General features: G+C 35.6%; 1 protein-coding gene across 2 annotated transcripts; it reads left to right on the forward strand.

Moving 5' to 3' along the window:
- Window positions 1–64: 64 nt before the first annotated feature.
- mamdc4 (MAM domain containing 4) lies at window positions 65–23,281 on the forward strand. Of its 2 annotated transcripts, none has more exons than XM_023274790.3 (29): window positions 65–606; window positions 1,693–1,782; window positions 3,026–3,187; window positions 5,809–5,934; window positions 6,777–7,010; window positions 7,155–7,271; window positions 8,622–8,783; window positions 8,937–9,040; window positions 9,225–9,380; window positions 10,191–10,281; window positions 10,396–10,509; window positions 12,552–12,644; window positions 12,737–12,877; window positions 12,955–13,094; window positions 13,497–13,605; window positions 13,692–13,796; window positions 14,871–15,005; window positions 15,131–15,258; window positions 15,618–15,831; window positions 15,924–16,061; window positions 16,139–16,266; window positions 16,429–16,519; window positions 18,464–18,613; window positions 18,707–18,832; window positions 18,921–19,045; window positions 19,655–19,757; window positions 20,625–20,815; window positions 20,942–21,007; window positions 22,605–23,281. In XM_023274790.3, the coding sequence occupies exons 1-29, from the start codon at window positions 555–557 to the stop codon at window positions 22,638–22,640; spliced, it is 3,627 nt and encodes a 1,208-aa protein (XP_023130558.2). In that variant the 5' UTR covers window positions 65–554; the 3' UTR covers window positions 22,641–23,281. The 2 variants fall into 2 exon arrangements, with proteins under 2 accessions (XP_023130558.2, XP_023130559.2); XM_023274791.3 differs by having other exon boundaries at window positions 20,945–21,007.
- The last annotated feature ends 246 nt before the right edge of the window (window positions 23,282–23,527 follow it).

Below are 23,527 nucleotides of genomic sequence, written 5' to 3' on the forward strand. Positions count from 1 at the left end.
ATAATCTTTTAAAGTGACAGTTGAAAAATAGCCTTTATTACCTTTTGTTATTTTATAATATTAGTTATATCTCTCTGCTGCAATTGGATTTTCATGGGCTATAAAACATTATCAGCAAAATTAAAACTTAAAAAAGGCTTGACGTGTTTAAATTTACATATAATAAATACATATAAAAAGCTTACCTTTTGGAATGAAATTATAAAACCAGAGAACTGTTTTCACCATATTTTAATTTTATGAGATGGTAATTAATGGTAGTTGCTAAACTGCTGCCTGCAAAAACACTCACTAATAAACTGATATCAAATATATCATTTAAAAGCAGTTATAAACTGTTTCTTACTGTGCCTACATGAGAAATTGCACAACATACGGATGTCTGCAGTGGAAAACTTTGATTAGGGGGAAATTGCTTTATGATTGTTGGTGGCAGTTACATGCTGGGTGATTTTAAAGTCCAGCTGTTATCTCTTCCTCTGAGAGGTCAGATAGGAAAGTGTCTTCAGGCTGTGTTCAGAGCTTCACACTGATCCGGTGGAAGAGGAGTAAAGATGTTACATGTGAGGAGCTCAGGCCTCCTTCTGCTGTTGACTCTGCAGTTTGGTAAGAACACTGGTATTTAATTACACTTTTATGTGGAAATAATGCTGCTGGACTCTAAAAATTAGCTTGTGGTGTAATGTAATGAGTAGACAGAAGTAAATATGGTGTCTATTTGATTGTTAGGCCAGAAACTTTGAACTAGTTAAAAAAAACTACCACTGAAACTACTTTTTTCCCCAAAATTAAGAATCTACTTTGACGTTGAAGCTATAAAAAGTTCAAATGTGGCTGCTGCTGCCTCTGAGATCTTGTACTGTCCATCTCAGATCTGTGGTTTTGAGTTGCCTGACGATGGTTTCTGCTCTACAGTTAAAGCTAAACACAAAGAATGTGCTTTTTCTACATTTAAATCAATGATAAACACATATAAAGATGCACTATTCATTATTTCCCCCCTTTCACAGAGTTGAGAAGGCTTTAAAGCATCATTTTGGCTTTTAAATTGACTAATAAAATATACAGATTTAGCTTTGGTGGGATCTGGAGGTCTCGAGCCTTTTGATTGTTCACTTGCTAATACAATATATGCACATGAACATTCTCTAACAGCAGTGTAAGAAATCTGTGTACTCAGACTGGGAACTCCTTGGCAGGTGTCGCCTCTAATTTCCAGCTGTTGGACCATTAAAGCACAAAGTCTTGAGTGTTTAATCAGAGACCTTTGGCTGGACTGATGCCATGTTGCTCATGTTAACCTGATTACGTCCCCTCGGCCTTTGTGCCTGCTGGCATTAGTTGGGTTGTAAATCTTTGACAGTAATGAATCTTGATAAGAGTTTGGGCTTGAGTGTCCATAGGATCTTATGCAGCAAGATGGATAATACTCAAGTTCAGTTACCTGTGTAGTTCTGCAATCACTTCAATGGAAAATATTGCACTTTCTACACCACTAACTGCTTGTTACGTTCCACCTTAAGCTCTTAAACTCTAAACATTCAATTAGTTGAGCTTGACAGTTAATTCTTGACCTTAAATGCAGCATTTACAAAACAGCATCCATTCCAGGTCCACTAATGTTTAGTCAAAGAACTAAAGATGATTCAACCTCTAATCATGTGGATCTTGATGTTTCATCTCGTTCTCCAGCTTCTTGGACTCAAGCATGTCTGTCTCCTGAGACCAAATGTGACTTTGTGTGCGACTGTGCTGAAGACTGCAGCGATGAGCAGGACTGTGGTAAGAAAACGTGGAGTTTAAACGCAGAATCCAATGTAAAGAACCTGTTCTAAATGGATTACTCAGTTGTTTATCGTAACTTCTCTGGATGAGGTTCTGCAGAAGGCTGATATGTGGTTTCATAGTATTCAAACTGATAAGACACAAACTTAAAACCACTGAGAAGTCAAGTGATCGATGTTACTTTGACATTTACTGTCCAACAAAACGTTTTTAGATCATCCAAGTGGCATGGAGCATTTTCCAAACATTGGTTACCTACAAGTTCTAATAATTCTTTGAAGAAAATGCTTTAACTATTCAAAGAACTCTCTAAGGATATTTTCATTTCCAGTAATGTTCCTATACAGTTAATTTAATGTTTTAATGTCAATATTCAGAGGATGTTGTCAGGAACACGGATTATGTTCCATAATAACGCAGGACGGAACAAACCAACATTCAAAAAATGTTTTCCCTATGTTGGCAAGGCCTCAGATAAAATGTATAAAATGTTCTGGTAGTGTGACATATTAACAAAGGTGGAACGTTCTGCCTGCAGTGATCTGTGGAGGTTTTGGGGATGTTGAGAAACATATTATAGAAAATTCCTCTATAAAACATTCTCACAATGTCCCATAACAGCAAAGGAAGAACGTTCTTGAACCAACATTCTAAAAATGTTGTCCAGATGTTATCAAGACCTCAGATGACAGAATGTCTTTTTTATATGCAAAGTTTGATAACGTTCCTGTAATCTGACATATTAAAGGTAAAACGTTTTTGCCCTTTTGTTTGAAACAACACATTATAGAACATTCTCACAAAGTTTCATGATAACAAAAGAAGAACGTTCCCAAAGCAGCACTAAAAAAATGTTTTCCAGATGTTATTCGAGCCTCAAATGACTGAATGTTTTTTTTTATACAGAACATTCCTGTAATCAGATATATTAAGGGTAGAACATTTGACCTTTTTATTAAGGAAACACATTATAGAACGTTCTTAAAAATGTTTCCACAATAATAACAAAAGACAAATGTTCTTAATGCAACATTCAAAAAACCTTTTCAGGATGTTATTCCGACCTCAGATGACAGAACTAGCTACTACTATATGAACTAGCACCATCTGAATTATGAATCCGGGCATCTTACATCTTGTATAACTAGAACAGAACATCAGAGAATACGATCAGCTTGTCGTTCTCTGTTTGGATGTGCATGTGGTGTTTCAGTAATCTGAACCGTTGCTTCCTTTAAAGGCTACAGAGGAAAGGAGTTTGAGTGTGACTTTGAGGATGCGGGACTGTGTGGATGGACCGAACAGTCGCTCGGTTCACTGTATCGCTGGGAGAGACGTCAGAGAGGAAACACTCTGCCTGATAGCGGTCCATCCTCTGATTACACCACCGGCACAGCTACAGGTATAGTGGCGGCTTTATTGTCATTGTGTATCAGGAAGCTCCTTTTAACAGGTACATCAGCACAGTAAGAGTCCAATCAATATTGTATGGCAGGTTTTAAAGATAAGATCACTGCAGCCAATTAAAGGTGAAATATGCATTTTAATGTAATTTATACGTCTAAGGGTCAACAGATCAGTTTAAAAGCAATAGTAGATTGAATATTGAGTTTTTTTCAGTTATGTTCTGAAGAAAGTTTATATTTGAGGTACAGCAGCTTTGTTGGCCTCCTTCTGCTAAATAAACTTATTTGTCTTGTACTGTTTCTTTATATGTGTTGTATTAGCTGGGTTATTTCATCTCCAATCATCAGGGTAACATAACTGCACAAAGGTTTTCTAATCATCAATGAGCCTTTCAACACCATTAGCTAACACAATGTAGCATTAGAACACAGGAGTGATGGTTGCTGGAAATGTTCCTCTGTACCTCTATGGAGATATTCCATTAAAAATCAGCTGTTTCCAGCTACAATAGTCATTTACCACATTAACAATATCTAGACTGTATTTATGATTCATTTAATGTTATCTTCACTGAAAAAAAACTGCTTTTCTTTCAAAAATAAGGACGTTTCTAAGTGACTCCAAACATTTGAATGGTAGTGTATTAGTGAGATTTTAGCTTGATAAATCTGAAAATGTAAAATATGACCGTATTTTTAAAAATGTGTTTTTGCTTAGTTATGTTTTAAGAACCATTTCCAAACTGTATTACTCAGATTAGTCTGTCGAGTAATATTTTAGTTTTTGTGATACAACTTGTCAAACCTACTCAATCAGTTATGAACAGCTTTCATTATTAATAGTATTTCATATTAAAAAGCATTCTATATGTTTTGCTTTGTATTATTGTGACATGAAACTTCATATGGTTCACAAAATATCTCTAGTTGACTTCTGCATTGTCAATTTTTGGGTAATTTTTGCTCAAAGATCTAACTTTTCATGACTGTTTCATATATTTCAACTCATCCGTAATCAGAGATCATTTAATATTCTTGTCCAACATTACAGATTCTAAATCAATGACATGATGAGAAACAACAGTGAAATTTTCAGGCTTTCATCTTTAATAGTTCCTGAGATAATGTTGTTCAAACAGCCTTAAATGTCATTGTGTGAAAACATGCTGAAAATGAGTCAACAGGTAAATTAAAAAAGACGTTGTCTCAGAAAGCACTTGATATGTCAAATTCACAAGCATCTATATAAATATGCACATTTTATGCTCTGACAATTTCCAGCAAATAAGAGACGTTCAAGCAGAAATTGTTTTAAAAATTTGATGATTTAAGGTGGAATGATCCAGTTACATCCTGATGTACAACTTTTGTATTTGTCTTAGCATCTTCTGTGCTTTCAGTAGCAACAGCAGTTGGGGATCACAGTTTTCACGAGAGTCTACTAATGAAACCAACACGTAAACATTTGATGAAGTGTGTAATTAACAAATCATGAGGTGATTTTCACAGCCGGCATCAACAGCCTCTAATTTCTTTGCAGCTGTGAGTTAAATCGTAAGCACAGTCGTTTGTCCCAACAGGAGTCAAATTCAGAGTCCAACATCGGAGTCGGAGGGTTTTTATATCAAAAAGAAAACAAAGAGATCACGATAATGAATGTCAGATAGAGTGGAGAGAATGTCTATTTTAATAAAAATAAAGATTTCCAAATCATTAAACAAATCTTGAAGTCTTGATTTGAAGGTTTTTCCTTAGATATTCTAAATGCAGTTGTCTTTGTCTAAATGGAATTCAGTGTCCATTGTGTGTCTTAGTTGTGAGTTTTTTTTGCTTTTATACAGTTTTCTGGTGCATAAATCTGTCTTTAAAAAGTGATTGTTTTAGCGTGACAACCTGAAATTAATTAACTAAATGACTAATTAATGGTATAAATCGAATCAATCAGTAGAGTTCAGTAATATCTAGAAGATATTTGACACTACATAAAAACATAATTTGCATAGATGTTGCTAATTATAGGTTTAGAGCAGCAGCAAAACACACTTTTTCAGGTACTTATTCTGTATTTTTCACAGTTAATTATTACTTTCAATTCCTTGAAAGTCTTATTATTGCACAGTGTTAGCATTCATTGCAGAAATGTAAAAATTTGAAAGAAAATTGCTTGTTTTCCTGTCTTATATTGACTTTGATGGTTTTATTTTACAGGTAAATGTGTGTGTTTTTAACGACACTAATCATCCATTTTATTAGATGCACATGTGAAAGTTAATGCAGTCAGAACTGGTTTATTTTTCATAAAATTAAATTTTAGTAGAGCTTTGTATTTTTACAAGCTCCTATGTACTTAATAGAGATTTTTGCATTTTTTTCAAGGAAATGCATGATATGAACAAGATGGGTTTGGTTAGTTGACGTGAATTGACGAAATAATGATAAAATGCTTTGGAGAAAATGGAAATATTCACACATTTGCTGTTCAGTCAGTAATTCAATTACAAACTGAAGCAAGAATGTTCATTTATTCTGATTATGAGGCTCAGATGAAACGATATCCTGCACTGAACTGCACTGGTAATAACTGTAAATATGATATTTAACATTTCCCATCACACAGGTTGGTTCATGGGAGTGACTGCAGTGCATTCAGAGTCTCAACATACTGCAGTTTTAGCGTCTCCGGAGATTAAAGAGTCTTCGGCCACATGTCGTCTTCGCCTTCGATATTTCCTCTGGGACTCAGGTAATTATCAACAATCACTGCAGGTCACACATTTACAACATCGCTGGTTTCTCTTGTGGGTTTACACACAACACTAAAGGCATACAGTACTGGTCAAAAGTTTGAGAACAAGCCAATTCTTCCAGTTTTTTATTGGAAATTGTGCATGTTAATGTCTCGTTGTGCTCTGAAATGTAAGCATAAAACAAATATAACAAAATGATTTTAATTAACTGTTTTATTTTATTGTATTTCATGTACAGCGTCTTTGAGTTACTTGTAAAGCACTTTATAAATAAAATTTATTATTATTATTATTATTATTATTATTATTATTATTATTATTATTATTATTATTATTATAAATAAACAAATTAAGTTAAAAAATGTACTTATTTAGTGACTGACACCTTGACTTTCTTCGCAATTTCTCTGTAGGAAAGACCTTCTTTTTTAAGTGTTATGATGTTCTGTCTCTCTTCTATTGTTAATTGCCTTTTCCTCGCCATTTTTATAGCAACACACTACAGAGAGGGTTGTAAGTAATCAAGAAAAGTTGAGACACCTGTAGGATTTGGTAGCACCAACATTCAAGGCTTGATCCCCTCCATTGCTGCAGAACAGCTTCAAGTTGTTAACCCATTTCTTGTTCCATGAAAAAGGCCTTTTTGTATAATTCTGAAATGTACATTATTTTGCAGTTTTGGGCAACCATTTCAAGCTCTTCATCGGACTTGAACTACTTGAATTTCAATTTTAAACAAATGGAAAAATTGGGGCCTTCTAAAACTTTTACCACAAAGAACCTGCAAAAGTTGCCTCCAGCTTCCCTGCTAATGAAGTATTTCTTACATAAACTACAGGTCACTCAGGTTTTGGATCTGCTCCTTTGTGGGCCTCCATCCTTCGCCAGGGTTCTCCAGAAACTGTCGTGTGGCGTCCGGAGGCCACCAGCATCCGCGGCTGGAGGGAAGCCACCATCTTTCTGGGCCGAAACCCTTCGAGTTTCCGAATCCATCTTCAGTCGCGGCGCTCTGAAGGACAAAAAGGAGACGTTGCTATCGACCAGCTGGAGTTTCTAGACTGTGCTTTGCCCTGTAAGTCCCTTGAAGTACCTCAGTCTAGTGTCCAACAGCCTGTTAGTTAATATAAATTAATCAGTTTAACAAGCACCTTTACATTGAAAAATACAGTAGCAGAATTGTGATTATGCTGATGTTTATTTCTAATTAAATCCTCAGTACCAGCAGGCTGTGCAGCAGGGATGGTGGAGTGCGCCAATGAAGGCTGTGTTGAGCCTCGACAGATCTGTGACGGTACCGATGACTGTGGCGACGGGACGGATGAGAAGGACTGTGGTGAGAAAAATTATTTCGTCTGAATTATCTGACACCAAAGTGCTTTAATTGTGTAGGAATATGTTCAGAGACGTATGACTCACAATCCAAACTTACAAAGTACAAAATAAGACTCAATGTTGACAAGAATCTGATCGAGATCCACTGATATCTGCAAATTTTAATTAAAATCCTTTTAAATACAGTTGCAATCATAATGATTATCCAGAAAAAGCTGGATATTACTTGTCTTAAGCACTAAAAATAAAATTCTAGTGACCTTTGTTTGGCTTTTTGTTGGAGGCAGAAGTTTCAAAGCTGTATATCTTAAAAACTGTGCACCTAAATCCAAAAGTATCTGCAGCTCAGTAAGACAATGACAAGTAATTTTAATGAACTAACCCTGTAACACCTAACAAAGAATTACAAGAGGTTGTGAAGACAGCATGTGAATAACAATTTTCAAAGTCTTGAGAGGAAGATCTGAGGAAGTCTCAACTGAGAAAGATGGGTTTCTTTCTGACAAATCCGAAAGAAATGGTAAAGATCACACCAAAATTTTTTTAGCAAAAGAACAATTATAGAAAACCAAAGATGGTGACCTAAAGGCCCAGTCGACCAATTTAATGATCTCTGTCTTATTTTCATCAAGATTGCGAAAGCTGCAATCCATGCATCTAAATTTCAATGTCTTTAAGGAGTCTTTTTTTCTTTAAAATTAAGGAAGTCGTGAATTTTTTTGGGCAGATAAAGTTGCATATCATCGGCAAAGAGTTGAAAGGAATGTGGTGTTTCTTCAAAATAAAAACATATATAGTAAAAATAGGACAGGACCCAAAATAGAGCCCTGAGGGACACCACAAGGTGAAGTGAAGCTCTTATCTGTTTAATATGACCAGAAGTACTTAAGGATAGTTCCTTTGATGCCAACACATTCTTCAAGACGTGATAACAGTATTCAAGATTCAAGAGTTTTTATTTATCACAGGCTCATACAGAATGTGCAGTGAAATGCAAAGTAAGTGTTCTAAAGGCTGTGCGATAACAAAAAGACATTATAAAAGCTACAATTCTTTAAAAAAAAAAAAAAACTACTTGTATATTACAAGCTTCCCGAATTAACTGTTCATGTATTAAAACTCATGAAGGTCTTTTTTGGTGCTGTGGCAAAGTTTAAAACCAGAATGAAACCTTTTGCAGAAGTCATGATTCTCTAGAAATGTTTGTAGTTGAATCAAAGCAACTTTTGTCCAACATTTTGCAAAGAGAGGGTAACTAAGGAATCAAGGGTTAGGAGTTTGGTGTAATGTGATGACAACTGAGAAAACTGTGGTTGAGATCAGCAGTTATTATGAGTTCTTGTGTCTTCAGAACTAGAAGGCTACCAACGCTGTGACTTTGAGGAGGATTTGTGTAACTGGGACCTTGAATCACTTTCCCCACTGAAATGGGTGAGAACAAGTCAGGAGAACATCTCCATCACAGATCCTCTACAAGGACCAGGCAGAGATCACTCCAACAACAGTGCATCAGGTAGCAGATCTTTTCATTTTCATGGCTAAAACCTTGTTCTGTTTCACCGTAAATATCTTTAGCATGACTATTTTACTGGATGTATTTGAAGTGTGTTTGTTTATGGTAAAAACTACGTAAATAACAAAGGATTTTTTTAAAAAACGTCTGCAGGTCACTTCCTGTATGTCACCGTCCCTGAGGCTGGTCTTGAAACTGATTGGGCTGCTTTCCAGAGTCCTTCTCTTGAGCCCACCAACAGTACACATCCTTGTAAGGTGAGTCCTGAGCTAATTCCTTCTCTGTTAGTTTTTATTTTTACGCTAAAGTTTCACAGTAATTTACTTGCAGTCTGAACAAAAAAAAAAAAGTTCATTACAAAGGGAAAAAACCTTAAGACAAAGACATTATAAGCACAGTTTGAACCTAACTTAACAATCTTCCTGTGCCTTCCTGCTGCAGATGGTGATGTACACTCACCAGTTCGGGCCGAGGTCCGGCGGTCTGACGGTGTTGGTGGCAGATCGTCTAATTACCCCCGTGTGGGAAAGGGGTGGATCTTTAGGTGATGTCTGGGTGAAGGCAGAGGTGGAGATCGTCACCGACACAATTTTCCAGGTGTGTTTATAGCCATAATAATGATGCCATAACATCTTTAAAACAGCTATTGATGCTACAGATTCATAAATAATAGTTAGACACTGCAGCAAACTGTAAAATTACCTTCAGTTTAATACGTAAATGTGTGGATTCAATGTAGTCTAAAATGAACAACTGAAAAGTCACTGTAATGAAATAATGATTTTCACTTCACTTGTCAGTGGTTTTACTGTTTTGGCTGATCAATGTATTGTTTTTAATGCAATAACCTCCTGTATAAAAAGCTACAGCAAGTTGTCGGTATGTATAGATTCAGTACATGCTTGCATTCATCACTGTGGGGTGGTGTAAGATTAAAAAACAATTGAAATAGTCCTTTTAAATGGACCCAATGGAAATTTAAAGATAATACTCTGTTGGTGATGTCAATAAAGAGGGAAAAGGACAGTATACAAGTGAAAATTCAGCTCTTTTTCCATTATAACGGTTTCTAATTCACTTCAAGCATTAAAGATCTTTGGTCATTCTATGCTAGCCTTATCTGTTACAAATTTTTTTTTAAAAATTAATTAATTAAAATATCTCCTTTTAAAAGTAATGTTAAAGGTTGAATGTACAAGATTCTGGCTTTATATCATGATGACAATCTCATGATTGTATAAATTTCAAATGATATTTTTGTTTTTCACATAACTGCTATTTGCTACCTTGGAAATAAATCTCGTGAAGCTGTTTCTCTCTTTTTTTCTTGGATTTGAGTGTAATTTATGCTGGTTAACACTGGAATATAAAAAGAATTTACCTCTTATCTGCTGTGTCTCCTTATAGATCCTGATAATGGCAGCAGTCAGAGACTTTACATACGGAGGTATCGCTGTCGACAGCCTCGTGTTGTCCCCTGAATGCCGCCTGTCGACAGGTAAGCTTTTTAAACTGTCTTAACATTGATGGAAAAAAATCTATGTTTCCACGTCTGCAAAGAACAATAATAAACACCTTTTGTTGTGTCTCACTTTTTTCCCCACTTTAATAGGAAATAGCACTCTGGAAAAATTCCCTAAACCCCCCAAAGACCCGTGTACAGTGCCGGAAAAGATGTGTGATTTTCATGCTGACTGTGAACAAGCAGAAGATGAAGCTAAATGTGGTGAGTTTATTCATCCTGTAAATCTGCAAAGAATATTTTACATTTTATCAGGGCAAGCTGAAGCATAAATAAAGCTGCTGATAGCCTCCAGCAGGGGGCGCCTCAAAGGATGAATTATAAAAAGCTGTTGCCACGTAAAAATATATATTTCTAAAGTGTTGACAACTTGGAAATTCAGAAAAATAAACTAATTTTAGAAAGTTAACAAGTATGAAACAGGGTATGAAAAAAAGGTTTAGAAAAGGTTTTTAAAAAATTGTTTGAGATGGACCAAGACTGTCTTCAGCAGAAAAATAAAAGCGTGACTAAAAATATAGATACAATAAGTTAGAAAGGAAGTTTACACCAGTCAAAAGCAAAGTATTGATTTAATGACTATTTTACAACCTTTTTATAACCTACTGAACAATTTTATTGCTTAAACTGAAGCAAACTTTAGGGATGGAAAATTGGAACTAACTATTGTGCAACGACATTCTACTTTTTGAGAGCAGCATAGTCCAACAGATTTCAGATGTTTTATTACTGACCATCGCCAAAAAACAACACCATTTATCAAAGCCACAAACTATAAAACTGTAAAATTTGTAACTTTCTGATAGTTCTTGAGCTAAACAAGTGTAATTATTTTCAATTTAGGCAGCAAACATAATAAAATTTAAGTCTAAAATTGTAGTATTTCATTAATATCACCTATTATATGTCTCATTTGGAAATTTGCCAAAAACAAACTGTAGTTTTTTACAAAACCCGTTAATAAAAATAATTATTTTTCCCTTTTAAGCACAACCAAGAAGCAGTCAGGTGACAAAAATTCAGCTACAATTCGGCCGAACTGCAGGCTGTGTTTCCACTAAACAGATAGTAGACAAGTGTGGAAAGAAATGAGAGAGACTGAGAGCAAAATAAAACATGTTTGATTCATAAAATAAATGCAGCATGGCTCAAAAACAGTGAACAAAAGAACAAGTTGTTGGAAGATACATTCAACATGGTGAAACATCTGTCTGGAGTCAATGTCAAGATAATGTGAAAAATTAAGTTGTAAAAGGTAAATAGGCTTATCGAATTAGTCCCTCACATGCAGATGACCAATTTTTTTGCAGTATTGATAATGCCTGTGGACACTTGATGAAATGCTGTACAGGTTTTTTCCAACTGTTCAATTTTTTTTATGAAAATAAATAATAAAAATGATTTAATTTCCTTCTATTTTTTATGATTTGTGGCATTCTGTGTCCTACTGCACAAAAACATGTTTAAGTCTCTTTAACTCTAGTCATGGTTGTGTTGTTTCCATAGAGGTGCACGACTTTATATTGCAGTGAAAAATGAACCCAAAGTGAGGAAAAATGAAACAGGAGCAAAAGAAAACAGCCAGAAACTGCTTGGACTTCAGGCGATTAAAGCTTGAAAAATGTTTAAATTCCCTTTAAATTAAGACTTAAGGGCTGCTGATGCCAAACCCACTGAGAATAAAACATCATGCGACTTCAACTTGGAGATAGGATGAGAAGGCAGCTACAAAGAGACACACTGGAGACTCAGATTGAGGTTGAGAGTAAGATTTAGCAGAAGTGACATCGACAGAGCAGCAGTTCATGCAAGCAATGCCAGCATCAGTTCTGAGGATTCTCTCTGATCTCTGGGTAAATATTGTAGTTGGGAGAAGGTCAGATTTAGATTACAGACCAATATGAAGACAATTAGTCACATCAGAATAGACAATATCTAACCTTGACCAGAGCAGACTCCTGGCATATCTTTCTCCTACAGCATCTGCCTTTCTGAGGATAATTTAAGATCCTGTCAGCTAACAGCTGCAAGGAAATACCTTAGAAAAGGGAAAGAGTAATTTTTCCTTCACAGACACTAAGTTCATTAATTTCCTGTATTTTTCTACCTACCTTCATCTTTGTGACTTACATTTCACACAGTGTACATGTAACATAAGGAATATTGCAAATATTGCTGGTTTTCTATCACCAAAGCAGATTTTTGTCTAGTTTTGAGTGTAAAGTTTCCATGAATGATTCCTGCAGGGGACTTTCTTTACACCGAGGGCAGTTCGGGTTGGACTGACAGCAGCATTGGGAGTCAAGGTTGGGTTCTGTATGAAAACTCCACTCACAAAGGTACAAATATGTTCCTTAATCCTTCACTTTATAACATTTACTAATCTCAGCATACGGTGTTTAAATATTTGGATCATTTCCATGTTTCTCAGAGGAGGAGTACCTGTATGTGGTCCAGGCTCCGGGTCAGCAGCTGACTGATGCCCAGACTCGGACTCCCCTCCTCGGACCCTCCGGTGCTGCCTGTAACCTCAGCTTTGATTTTGCTCTAACTGGGAATCCAGAACATATCGGTAACTTACTGTCCCACACTGTTCATCCAGCACACACGGCTCAGTTCTTTACATGTAACTCTGTCTTTGTGCTGCAGGTGATCTGTCCGTCAGGGTGATCGACAGCTTGCTGGGCGACGGACCGAAGCTCTGGGAGTTCAGCGGGAAAACTGGAAAAGACGAGGAATCCTGGCGACGCGCTTCCGTACTTATTGGAATCAGGAAACACCGCTTCCAGGTCGGCTTTTCCTCCAGCGCTACCGTCTTATTGCTCATTTAATCACAATATTTGTGCCAATAATGAGATGCAACTTGGAGATTTGTACTGAAGTTCTTATGTTTGATGATGAGCTTTGAGTCACAAAAGTGAAAAGTAAAATTGTAGTAAAAAGACCTTTGTGGTTGTCAGTTTCTGACATCCTTTTGGACTTTTTCCAACCTTTTGGTAGTAAAAATATTCCATCTAATATAAAGTAAAGTCTTTTTAAAGGCAGAGAGAGAAGAGGACTTCATGGATTTGCACATTCTTGACTCTAGAACAAAGATGTTTATAATAGCCTCTCCATCTGAAAATGGTTTATTGTTTCTGGCGATGACACAACTTCTCCTGACAGCTGCTTTTTCTATTTACCTTCATCAGCTGGCATTTGAAGCTCGCGCCAGAAAACTTTGTCCATGTGCCAAGATTAAAGTGAAAAATGTTCGCTTCAATGGCTGTCATGCCAGCTACTACCCATTCTCTCCCACAGGTAACTTCACAGTAAACACAAACTAAACATGCACAGTTTAATATATTCGATAGAAATGTTTAAAATCCAAGCGTTTTTCTGCTCAGGGCTGTCGTGTAACTTTGAAGAGGGACTGTGTGGATGGATGCAGGACAACAGCGACAACTTTGACTGGACGTTGTTCAGCGGGATGGACCACTCCATCGGAATTGGTGAGCTCATTTAAAACCAACTAAATAATCAGTTCTTAATATGTCAAAAGGAGTAACGAGGAGGTAAAGGTGGTGCAATAAGAAGGCTTTCTGTCAGGTTCATTTTAAGTTCTTTTATGTACGCATTAAGAGTATTAAAATTGAGTAGGAAAATCCATTTCTTCTTTAACAACACTAAAACCTGCAAAAACTTTGGCTCCATTAATTGCTCATTAGGGAGACATTCTTAGCTTTCAAATGAGCATATAGGACAGAGTGACTAATTACAGGTTGGGAGGTTTAATTAAAGTCTGCAGGAAATTAATAAGTACAATACTGAATGTTAGAGCTGCAGAAGGCAGAAAGAATCAATCAAATCAACCGCTGTATAGTTGTCATAAATGACAAAATTAGCTATAGAGACCAAAACCATTTATTCCACCAGGCTGTAAACCTGTTTATTATTGACTCTTTATGGATCTGACCTCCAGTGGATATTTGAGGAACTGCAGTGTTTGGCAACTGCACACTTGTATTTGACTTTTTGGATGTTTTTCTTGCCCCAAAACAACCTCAACCTGGTAATTTATTACTCTTGCAGTCAACGCAGTGACCAGTGCTGTACGCTGTTATTGAAGCTTTATACCTTTTTTATTTGTACAAGATGAGGAGGAAGAGAGACACACTGAGGACTCAGATGATTTAGGTTGCGAGTAAGGTTTACTGTCATGAGGGGAAGTGACACTGACAGAGCAGCAGTACATGCAAGCAATGCCAGTATCAGTTCTGAGAATTCTCCCTGACCTTCGGGTATATATTGTAGTTGGGAGAAGATCAGATTTAGATTACAGACCAATATGGAGACAAGAATTGACAACCAATCTAACCTTGACCAGAGCAGAGAATCCTGATATATCTTTCTCCTACAGTGTCTGCCTGTCGGAAGATAATGTGGGATGATTTCAGCAAACAGCTGCAAGGAAATACCTTAGAAAGGGGAAAGAGTAATTTTTCTTTTACAATGAGCTGTTTAGTAGGTATCATGAAATTGTGTCTTTGTCTTTTAACCTCTAATCTCTTTCTGTTAATGTTCAGGAAACAGCCTTGTTGTGGACCTGTGGAGTCCTTCACTTCGTGGTGCGTTCGGACGCTTAATTTCCTACCCACTTCCAGCTGGTTCCACAGATTACTGCCTGTCCTTCTTCTACAAGCTCTATGGACCCAACACAGGTGATTATATTCTGACTGGACCCAGTAAAAATAGGGCAAATGTGTTGATTTAGAATGAAGTGATGCCTCATAGCTTGAAAATTATGATTACTGCTATGTTGTTTCTACTCATTGATCCCATCCAGGTGTTCTGAACGTGAAAGTAGCAGATAACGACGGTTCTGAAACCCTCCTCTGGACTCGCAGTGGAGCTCACGGCAACATGTGGCAAGCAGCTGAATGTTGGGTACCTCATCAGCTCACAGACTTTCAGGTATGAAATAGCCTTGTTGTGGACATTTAGCAAAAGTCACAGGTCTGTAATTTAAGTTAGATTTGTTTTTCATGTATCTCAAAAAATACGCAGGTTTTTGCAGTTTTTTTTAATCTTACAAAGTTCCAACTCTTAGCCAAAGCTTTGTGTTTTATTTGATTATTTTCTACATTTAACATTTTCGACAAATTTGTCGATATTCTCTTTCTCTGCCACCTTGTGGTAAAAACGAAACCCTTTACTTTGCAAGTACTTTGCCTCCTAATAGCCAACAACATGCCTAAAAAGACTGGAAGACAGTGACAAAATTAACATTTTAACCTCATCTTTCATCCTCTTAACCATCGTCTCACCAACAGCTGATCTTTGAGGCGGTTCGCTCTGGTTTTGACGGCCGGTTGGCCATAGACGATTTGGTGTTCTTGGACCGTCAGTGCACCTTACCAAGGGTTTGTTCCTTCGAAAGCCAGCAGTGCGGCTACAAAAGTTCTGGTAAAGTTCGTTGGCTGCACCAGAACGGACATGGCAGCACAATTGGACCCAAACATGACCACAGTCTGGAGACCGAACTGGGTGAGAGAGAGTCCAGTTAGATAATCAAAGCGCTTCATTAAACGTGCAGAAAAATGAGGATTGTAAACCCGTTCTGCCGGATTCGTTTCCAGGCTACTACATGATGGTGAACACCGGAGCAAACACCCTTCCCTCCGATGGAACAACAGTCCTCACTTCATCTGTTCGCCAAGGAAATGCCAAGACCGAGTGTGTTAATTTCTGGTATCACATGGGAGGAGAGAACCCTGGTGAGGAACCTTCAAAACAAAATACACACAAACAACAACAACAAACGGTTTAAACGTTAACTGTTCACACGTCGCAGGTTCTCTCTCGGTTTACATGAAGCCGGTGAAAGGAGAGAGGGTGAAGATCTTTTCCAACACTCTGGATCAAGGAGACGTCTGGCGCCATGGCAACGGCAACATCTCGAGTGGCGTTGTGGACTGGCAGGTACACAGTGGATGAATTAAATGGAATTAAATGTAGGCAACACAAGTATCATCAACAAAGTCTCCAGCAGACTTTGACCAAAGCAGCTTTAGAGGAATCTTTAAATTTAATATGTAGGATTTAATGTTTTTCATTCACTGAGTTGATTTTTTTGTTCTGCAGTTGGAGTTCGAGGTGGTCGGAGCTGGAGGCAAAGACACTCACGTTGCCATTGATGACATCTATATTTCAGCTCATCCATGTGAAGGCCGAGGTTCGTATTGATCGGTTTCATCAAAATGAATGAGAAACACAGCAAATGTTACTGCATATTGTAATTTTCTATGATTAAAATTCATACTCTAGCCTTAATTTTACATGAAATCATGAATTTTTTTTTTTGCTTTTTAAATTTAATGAAGGATATTTGAATATATGTATGTGTTTTATAACGACACAAACTGTATTTTCGCTTATTACCAATAGTTATAGATAATATATGCTTATTAAAACACATTCATCAAACATTTAACAAACAAATCCATGTAAAATATCAGACACAGTACTTCTTTTTCTGGTAATTGTCACTAATTCTAACTAGTTTTAGAAATATATTTACAGTACTACAATTGAATTAAATTTTACCATTTTTTTATTTAAGGAGGAAAATTTGGGGAAATTAAGCTGAATTTGCAAACGTGAGTCTTTTTATGCCAAAATATTCAACTTACTTTCACAAAAAAATGGAAATTTTATGGTTCAGATGGTTTTTATTATATTAGGTGTATTTTAAAAATATATAAAATCTTTGATAATTTTAGAAATGTCTTAACAGTATTACTACTTTCCTTTAATTTTTTAAATTAATTCAATTTGATTATTTTTTTAAATTGAGCAGAATTTATAAATATGAGACATTATGTGGGGAAAAAAGAGACAATTTCATGGTTAGTCAGACAGCATTTAATGTTATTTTTATATTCAATGTAATTGTTTAAATAATTTCATTAATAATTTTAGGAATGTATTAGCAGTACTACACTTGCATTTAACTTTTCCTTTTGTTATTTAAATAGAAAATTTGGTGAATTTTAACTGAATTGGAAAATGTGTCTTTTTATGCCTGAAATTTCAACTTACTTTGAAAAAAATGGAAATTTTATGGTGTGTCAAATGTTTTTAATTTAATGTATTTCTTTTTAAAAATTCATTAATAACTTTGTTAATAATTTTTGAAATATATCAGTTGTACTAAACTTGCATTTAACTTTTCCTTTTATTATTTTGAAAGGAAAATTTTGTGAAATTAAGTGGAAATTTTCAAACATGAGTCTTTTTATGGGGAGAAAGAGACAATTTTATGGTTAGTCAGAGGTTTTTAATTTGATTTATATTCGATGTAATTTTTAAAAGTGATTTTAGAAACATGTTAACAGTACGAAACTTGAATTTAACTTTTCCTTTTATTATTTAGACAGAAAATTTTTGTAAAATTGAGCTGAATTTGCAAATGTGAGTCTTTTTATGCCAAAAATTCAGGTTAATTAAAATAATGAAAAAATTTAAAGGTTACTCAAAGATTTTTAATGGTTTTTTTATAATTAAAAAAAATTTAATTAAATAATAATTTTACTGATATTAAAAAATAAAAAGGTTTTTACAGATTTTTCAGTACAGTCTCACAAATTAAGTTACATTGCTTATATTATTGTATTTTATATGTATTTATATTATTGTTTTTAGACAAAGTTTAGTGTTGTACTTTATTATTTTCTAGATTTAACATTTAAAATAATTTCTTATTTATGCAAAAGTTAATATTTGCTTTTCCGATGAATTTATATAAAATATTCAAGTATATAAATAGTGTTAGTTTATACCACATTCTGTTCTGTATAGATCTACTTATTCTTAGACCAACAAATGAAACAAACTGTGTTGTGAACTTCAGCAATTATATATTATTTTCTGTAGAAATTCCAAATGCAAAAGGCTGCTTAATGTTTGACTGCTACACAAACCAAGAGGTGACTGTAATAAACACATTACTAATTATAATTATAACACATTCTCATATTAGACACCGGTCAGATAAAAGACGACATTTTATTTACAGACCTCTAGTAGAATAAAAGCTGCGCTGATGCAGTTTTTAGTTTATTCAAAGCAGCACTACACAGTGGTTTTAGCTTTGTTTTAGCATCTGTTTCTATTTCAGCGTCCAGATGCAGTCTGGAAACTGGGATGTGCAGCTGGAGTAACACTCTGAACGCTGAAGTGGACGAGCTGGACTGGGAGCTGACGAATTCGGAGGTGGAGCAACATTACACCGTCCCATATGAAGACCACACTCTGGGCACAGAGAAAGGTAAAACCAGGGAGAAACTACCACTAAACGGAGCTACTATGTGGTTATTTCACTTCTTATCTAAATGAGCTGTTTCCTGTTCATTCCCACCAGGTCACTTCCTGTTTGTTCCGAGCAGCAATCGGACGGCAGCCAATGAAAACGCCTGGCTGCTGAGTCCTCATCTGCCCCCGACCAAAGGCACCTGTCTGAAGTTCTGGGCCTTCAAACCCCACTCATGTGAGGATGGACGAAGTTTAATTAATAGTCGGTCTGATATTTGGTGTACGTTCCTCTTTAATACCCTTTTTTTTCCCAATGTGTGCAGCGGACAGTCGGCTGAACGTTTGGAGTCTGTCTGAAGGTCGTCTCAGTCAGCTGCTGGTGGTGGATAACCTGGGCGGACCGTGGAAACACTTCGCCATCAACATCACGTCTACGGAGGAATACCAGGTCAGAATCTCATCACCACGAAACACCAGAAATACTGTGTGATCTGTTTATTAATGTAGATTAATAAAATCCCAAAAATGAGCCTATAATAAATTAGCTCAAATTAAAAAAAAAAAAAAAAAAGTTAAAATCATAAACTTTAAAGTAAAAATATATATAACTGTCCAGATACACATTATTAATTAGTTAAAACAGCATTAATGGATCAAAAATCATTGAATAGATCCAAAAATGTTTTTTTTTCATATTTCATCTCACTCATAATCAGAGATTCCTTGATCTACATGTATAAAATTACGGATTCTGAATCAATGACACAATGAGAAATAACAGAAAATTTCAGGCATTTATCTTTTAATAGTTCCTGAGATATTATCATTTAAACATAGCTTCAAATTTGAATGTGCAAAAAAATGTGCTGAAACTGCAGTAAGATATCCCTGAAAGTATTTGACATATGAAGCTGAAATTTCACAAGTATCCATATTTTATGTCATAAACTTTCAGGTAAATCAGACAAGGTGGAGCAGAAATAGTTCTAAAAATGTGATGATTTGAGAGGTAATGACTCTACTGTCCCTGCTGTCGTCTTGTGTTTGTTGTTAACAGATCGTGTTTGAAGGAACCAAAGGTTCGTCAGGTGTTGTAGCTCTGGATGACATCGAGTACACCATCGGGATCGACTGTGCTAAGAAAGTCACAGATTCACCGAGTGAGTGGAAATCCCAAATTCTGTTCTACACATGGCACTACATGTTTATTTGAAAGAAATGAAAGGTGTACTCAGTTTTCAATCATCAAGTTGACTTTGAGGCCTGTATTTTTAATGTTATTTATTAACATAGCTTCTGCAGCCCTGATTAGTGGCACTATGGCTCATTCTGTACCTCCTAATTACTGCTGCATCTGCTTCAACTGATTATTGGTTGGTCACAGATCTTACTGAATCCTTTTCCATCTTTGTGAAGCCTCAAAGTCAGATGTTTCAGCCCGTTCTTACTGTGGAGCCATGATGCAGACATGCAGACATTCACATCACATAAATACAAAAAAATGAGAAAGTTCTGGTGTTTCCAGCTCTATTTATAACTATGTTCATTATTGGAAATCGCAGGTGTACTCAATTTAGCTTCAGTGGTCATCGGGTTATTTATTTTTGTTGCATTGAGTTTCTATTATAGGACCTGTATTGTAAATAATGTCTAAGTGTTTGTTTCTGATTGTTTTAAAGCAAATCCAGTCTTGATATATAGGTGATGCTGCTCAGGTGTGTATTCATGTCTGTTTTATACTGCATAGATCACCTTGTAAGCTTCTAAAATTTGCTAAAGATTACTTTATTTTTTCCACATATAAAGTGACTTGCACTCTGTTTTTGATTGGAAAAACTACATTTAAATAAATATATTTTAAATACAGAATGGCAAATGCGTAGAATGCAAGATGAGGATGCTTTTAACAATGTTTAGGTTAAAAGAAATGTGTTAATTGATGATGTCCTTTGACTGAATGTCTCACTATTGTCTATGGAAACCGTGTAGTAGAACTAGAAGCTAAAGGTTTTCTCTTTCCTCTGCAGCCTCAGGTAAGCCAAACAACGCCGGAGGAATCGCAGCGTCTGTGATCGTGATCCTGCTGCTGCTCGCCACTCTGATCGCTTTGCTGATTTACTACCTGAGAACCAGAAACCGAGCTGAGGCCACGTCTGCTGGTCCGTCGTCCTCCTTCGGTGGAGGTTTCAGTAACGAAATCTACGAATCGGACGTCACAGTGAGTCGATCTGACATCAAACACTCATCTATTCACGATCAAAGTTAAAAATGAGTTGCAGATTTGACCTTTAATGCAGCTTTCTTTACTATTTCTGATTAATAATTGATAATGTGTTAACCCCAGCAGGACCGTGTGAAAGTTCCTAAAATTCCAAACCATCCAATGGCAGCTGGATTCAGTAATGTCTCTGTGAGTAAACAGTCTTTTTTTGAGCATTAATGTACAACATGTTCTCTTTTTTTTTTTTGCTTAATTTGGTGTGGACATAGTGCATTCATCTCTATTCACATCCACTCTGTTGTTAAGAAAAGGTGATAAAGCAGCACTTTTATATCTTTGACCACTAGAGGGCAGAAAGTAGATTCTAAAACACTTGCTACCTAATATTCCTTCATATCCAGCAGAGAGGAACTAAGTAATTTACACTGAATGTCAATTATTACTGTTATTATTAGTCAGTCTACGTTTTTCTACGTAGAAAACTCACTGAAACTGCAGCATGAAGCGATAATTCTCTTAATTCAAGCAAACTCAAAGACTTTAAAGCACCACAGTAATGCTATTTTTGCAGCAAAATAATGCTGCTACATGTTTAATTTTACATTTTTTTATAGAAAGCCCTAAAATTTAATAACTGCCAAATAATATATGTTTATAATAACATTACAAAATGTCTTAGAAATTGAGAATCAAGCTTGTTGATGTTAAAAATGCCGGAAAAGTAAAACAATTTCTCTTTATTTGGAAAAAATAACCCATGAAACATACAGTGTATATTATGTTGTTTTTTTTTTTTAAACCAGTAAATTAAAAATGAAGCTGTTTTGAATATAAGAAATGTGAATTTCTATGCGTTTTGAATCATTTAGGACATGGTGCAAGTTATTTGAGACAGTTTTTCAGTCATTTTGGACAAGTTTTGAATAATTTTGGACATCTTTTGAGACATTTGTTTTTTTCTTTTTTACATTTCTTAGTCATTTAGGACACATTTCAGTTTATTTTGGATTTTTTTGTAATTTTATACATGTTTTTGAGTAAGTTTGGACAAGTTTCAAGCCGTTAGGGACATTTTCTGAGTCGTTTTGACAAATTTTAGGTAATGAAGGACATGTTTCCAGTTATTTTGGGCTATTTTGAGTAATTTCGGACAAATTTCAAGCCTTTGAAGAATTCTTGGCTTAAAATGATGATATTTATTGAAAGATAACCTATTGAAATCCCTTTGAGGCTCTTGATTGGATATTTTTTTATTATTTTCTTGTCTTTTTAAAATTCTTTTCATGGTATTTATTGAAATATTATGATGTTAAGCTTATTTTTGTCTATTCTTGGCTTAAAATTCTGATATTTCATGAAATATAATATCGTATTGAAACGAGTCTAATTGGATATTTTTCAGTATTTTTCTTCTCTTTTTAAAAATTCTTTAATAATATTAAATGAAATATCATGATTTTCATATTATTTTTGGTTATTTTTCCTGATAGAACCGCACATCAAACATGAATACTTGAAGGGCCAATAGAAGTTCTTGAAAATCTAACATTATTTTTTTGTTATCACAGTTTCTTGAAATGATAAATGTTATAATTTCTTAATTTTTTGTCTTTTAAATACAACAGCAGGTTTTGGAGTTTATAAAGTTGATTTTACTTTCATTTTCAGTATGAATATAGCAACTAATATATTCAAACGGCTCATTAATTTATATTTTATTTATTAAAGATGATTATTATATGATTAAAATTGGAGTCACAGACAGTTTTTTTCTTTCTTTCTGCAGGAACATGCTGAGATCGGAGAGACAGAGGACGTGTGAGACTGACAGAAAGGTTGTCCTGCCACCTAAACGTGGCTTTATGAAAATAAGGTGATATCACAGCAGAAGAACTGCTTGTGTCGCCCTCAGATGACTCACAAACAAACAAACGCACACATATATACACACACACTTAACACTAATACAAGCGCCACCCACACAGTGACACAGATGAAGGCCTCAGATCTGGAAACCTTCGAGGGTCGCAGCTCTCTGCATGTGGACGGATGTCAGAAGGAAATGAGATGAACTTTAAATCAACGTCCATCAGCGGCAGAAATGGTCGCCGGCAGATTTCGGGTCTGTAAGAAACGGGTCAAGTGCAGCGAGTTTAACGAGAACGCAGCAGGTTGGGCTCCTTTTTCAAGCCTTAAAGGGGCATTAGTTTGATTTTACACCTCTAAACCAGTTCAGGGAGTCTACGTTTACAACAGGAAGGTGTTTAAAGGAGTCTTAAAGCTCTAATCCGCCTCTTCAAAGAGAAGGAGAAAGAAAGGAATGACTGTAAACAGAAAGAAAAGGACGCTGCTGCTGCTGCTTGGATGAAGAATGCAGGACGAATGTATTGTTTTAGACGTGCTGGAGGTTAACTTTAAATAAGCTCTAATTGATGATAAATGGAATAAAGCTGAGCACTGAAACCTTGCTGTCAAAAGGTTTATTCATCATGAAGCAGAAAAACAGGAGAGCTGATGATCATTATTCAAAATTACAAAACATTTTCATTAAATATTGGTCTTCATACCTTCATGTTGGAGACTTTTAAAGTCATATTGTTGGTTACGGCTGCATTCAAATGAAAGTATCATTTGTGTTTGCTCAAAATTAGTGCAGAATTTTCATTTAAATGGTTGTTAACCATTTATCCACCAAGAAATGAGTGTTGG

Source organism: Amphiprion ocellaris, chromosome 17 (assembly GCF_022539595.1).
Source record: "Amphiprion ocellaris isolate individual 3 ecotype Okinawa chromosome 17, ASM2253959v1, whole genome shotgun sequence".
NCBI lineage: Eukaryota > Metazoa > Chordata > Actinopteri > Pomacentridae > Amphiprion > Amphiprion ocellaris.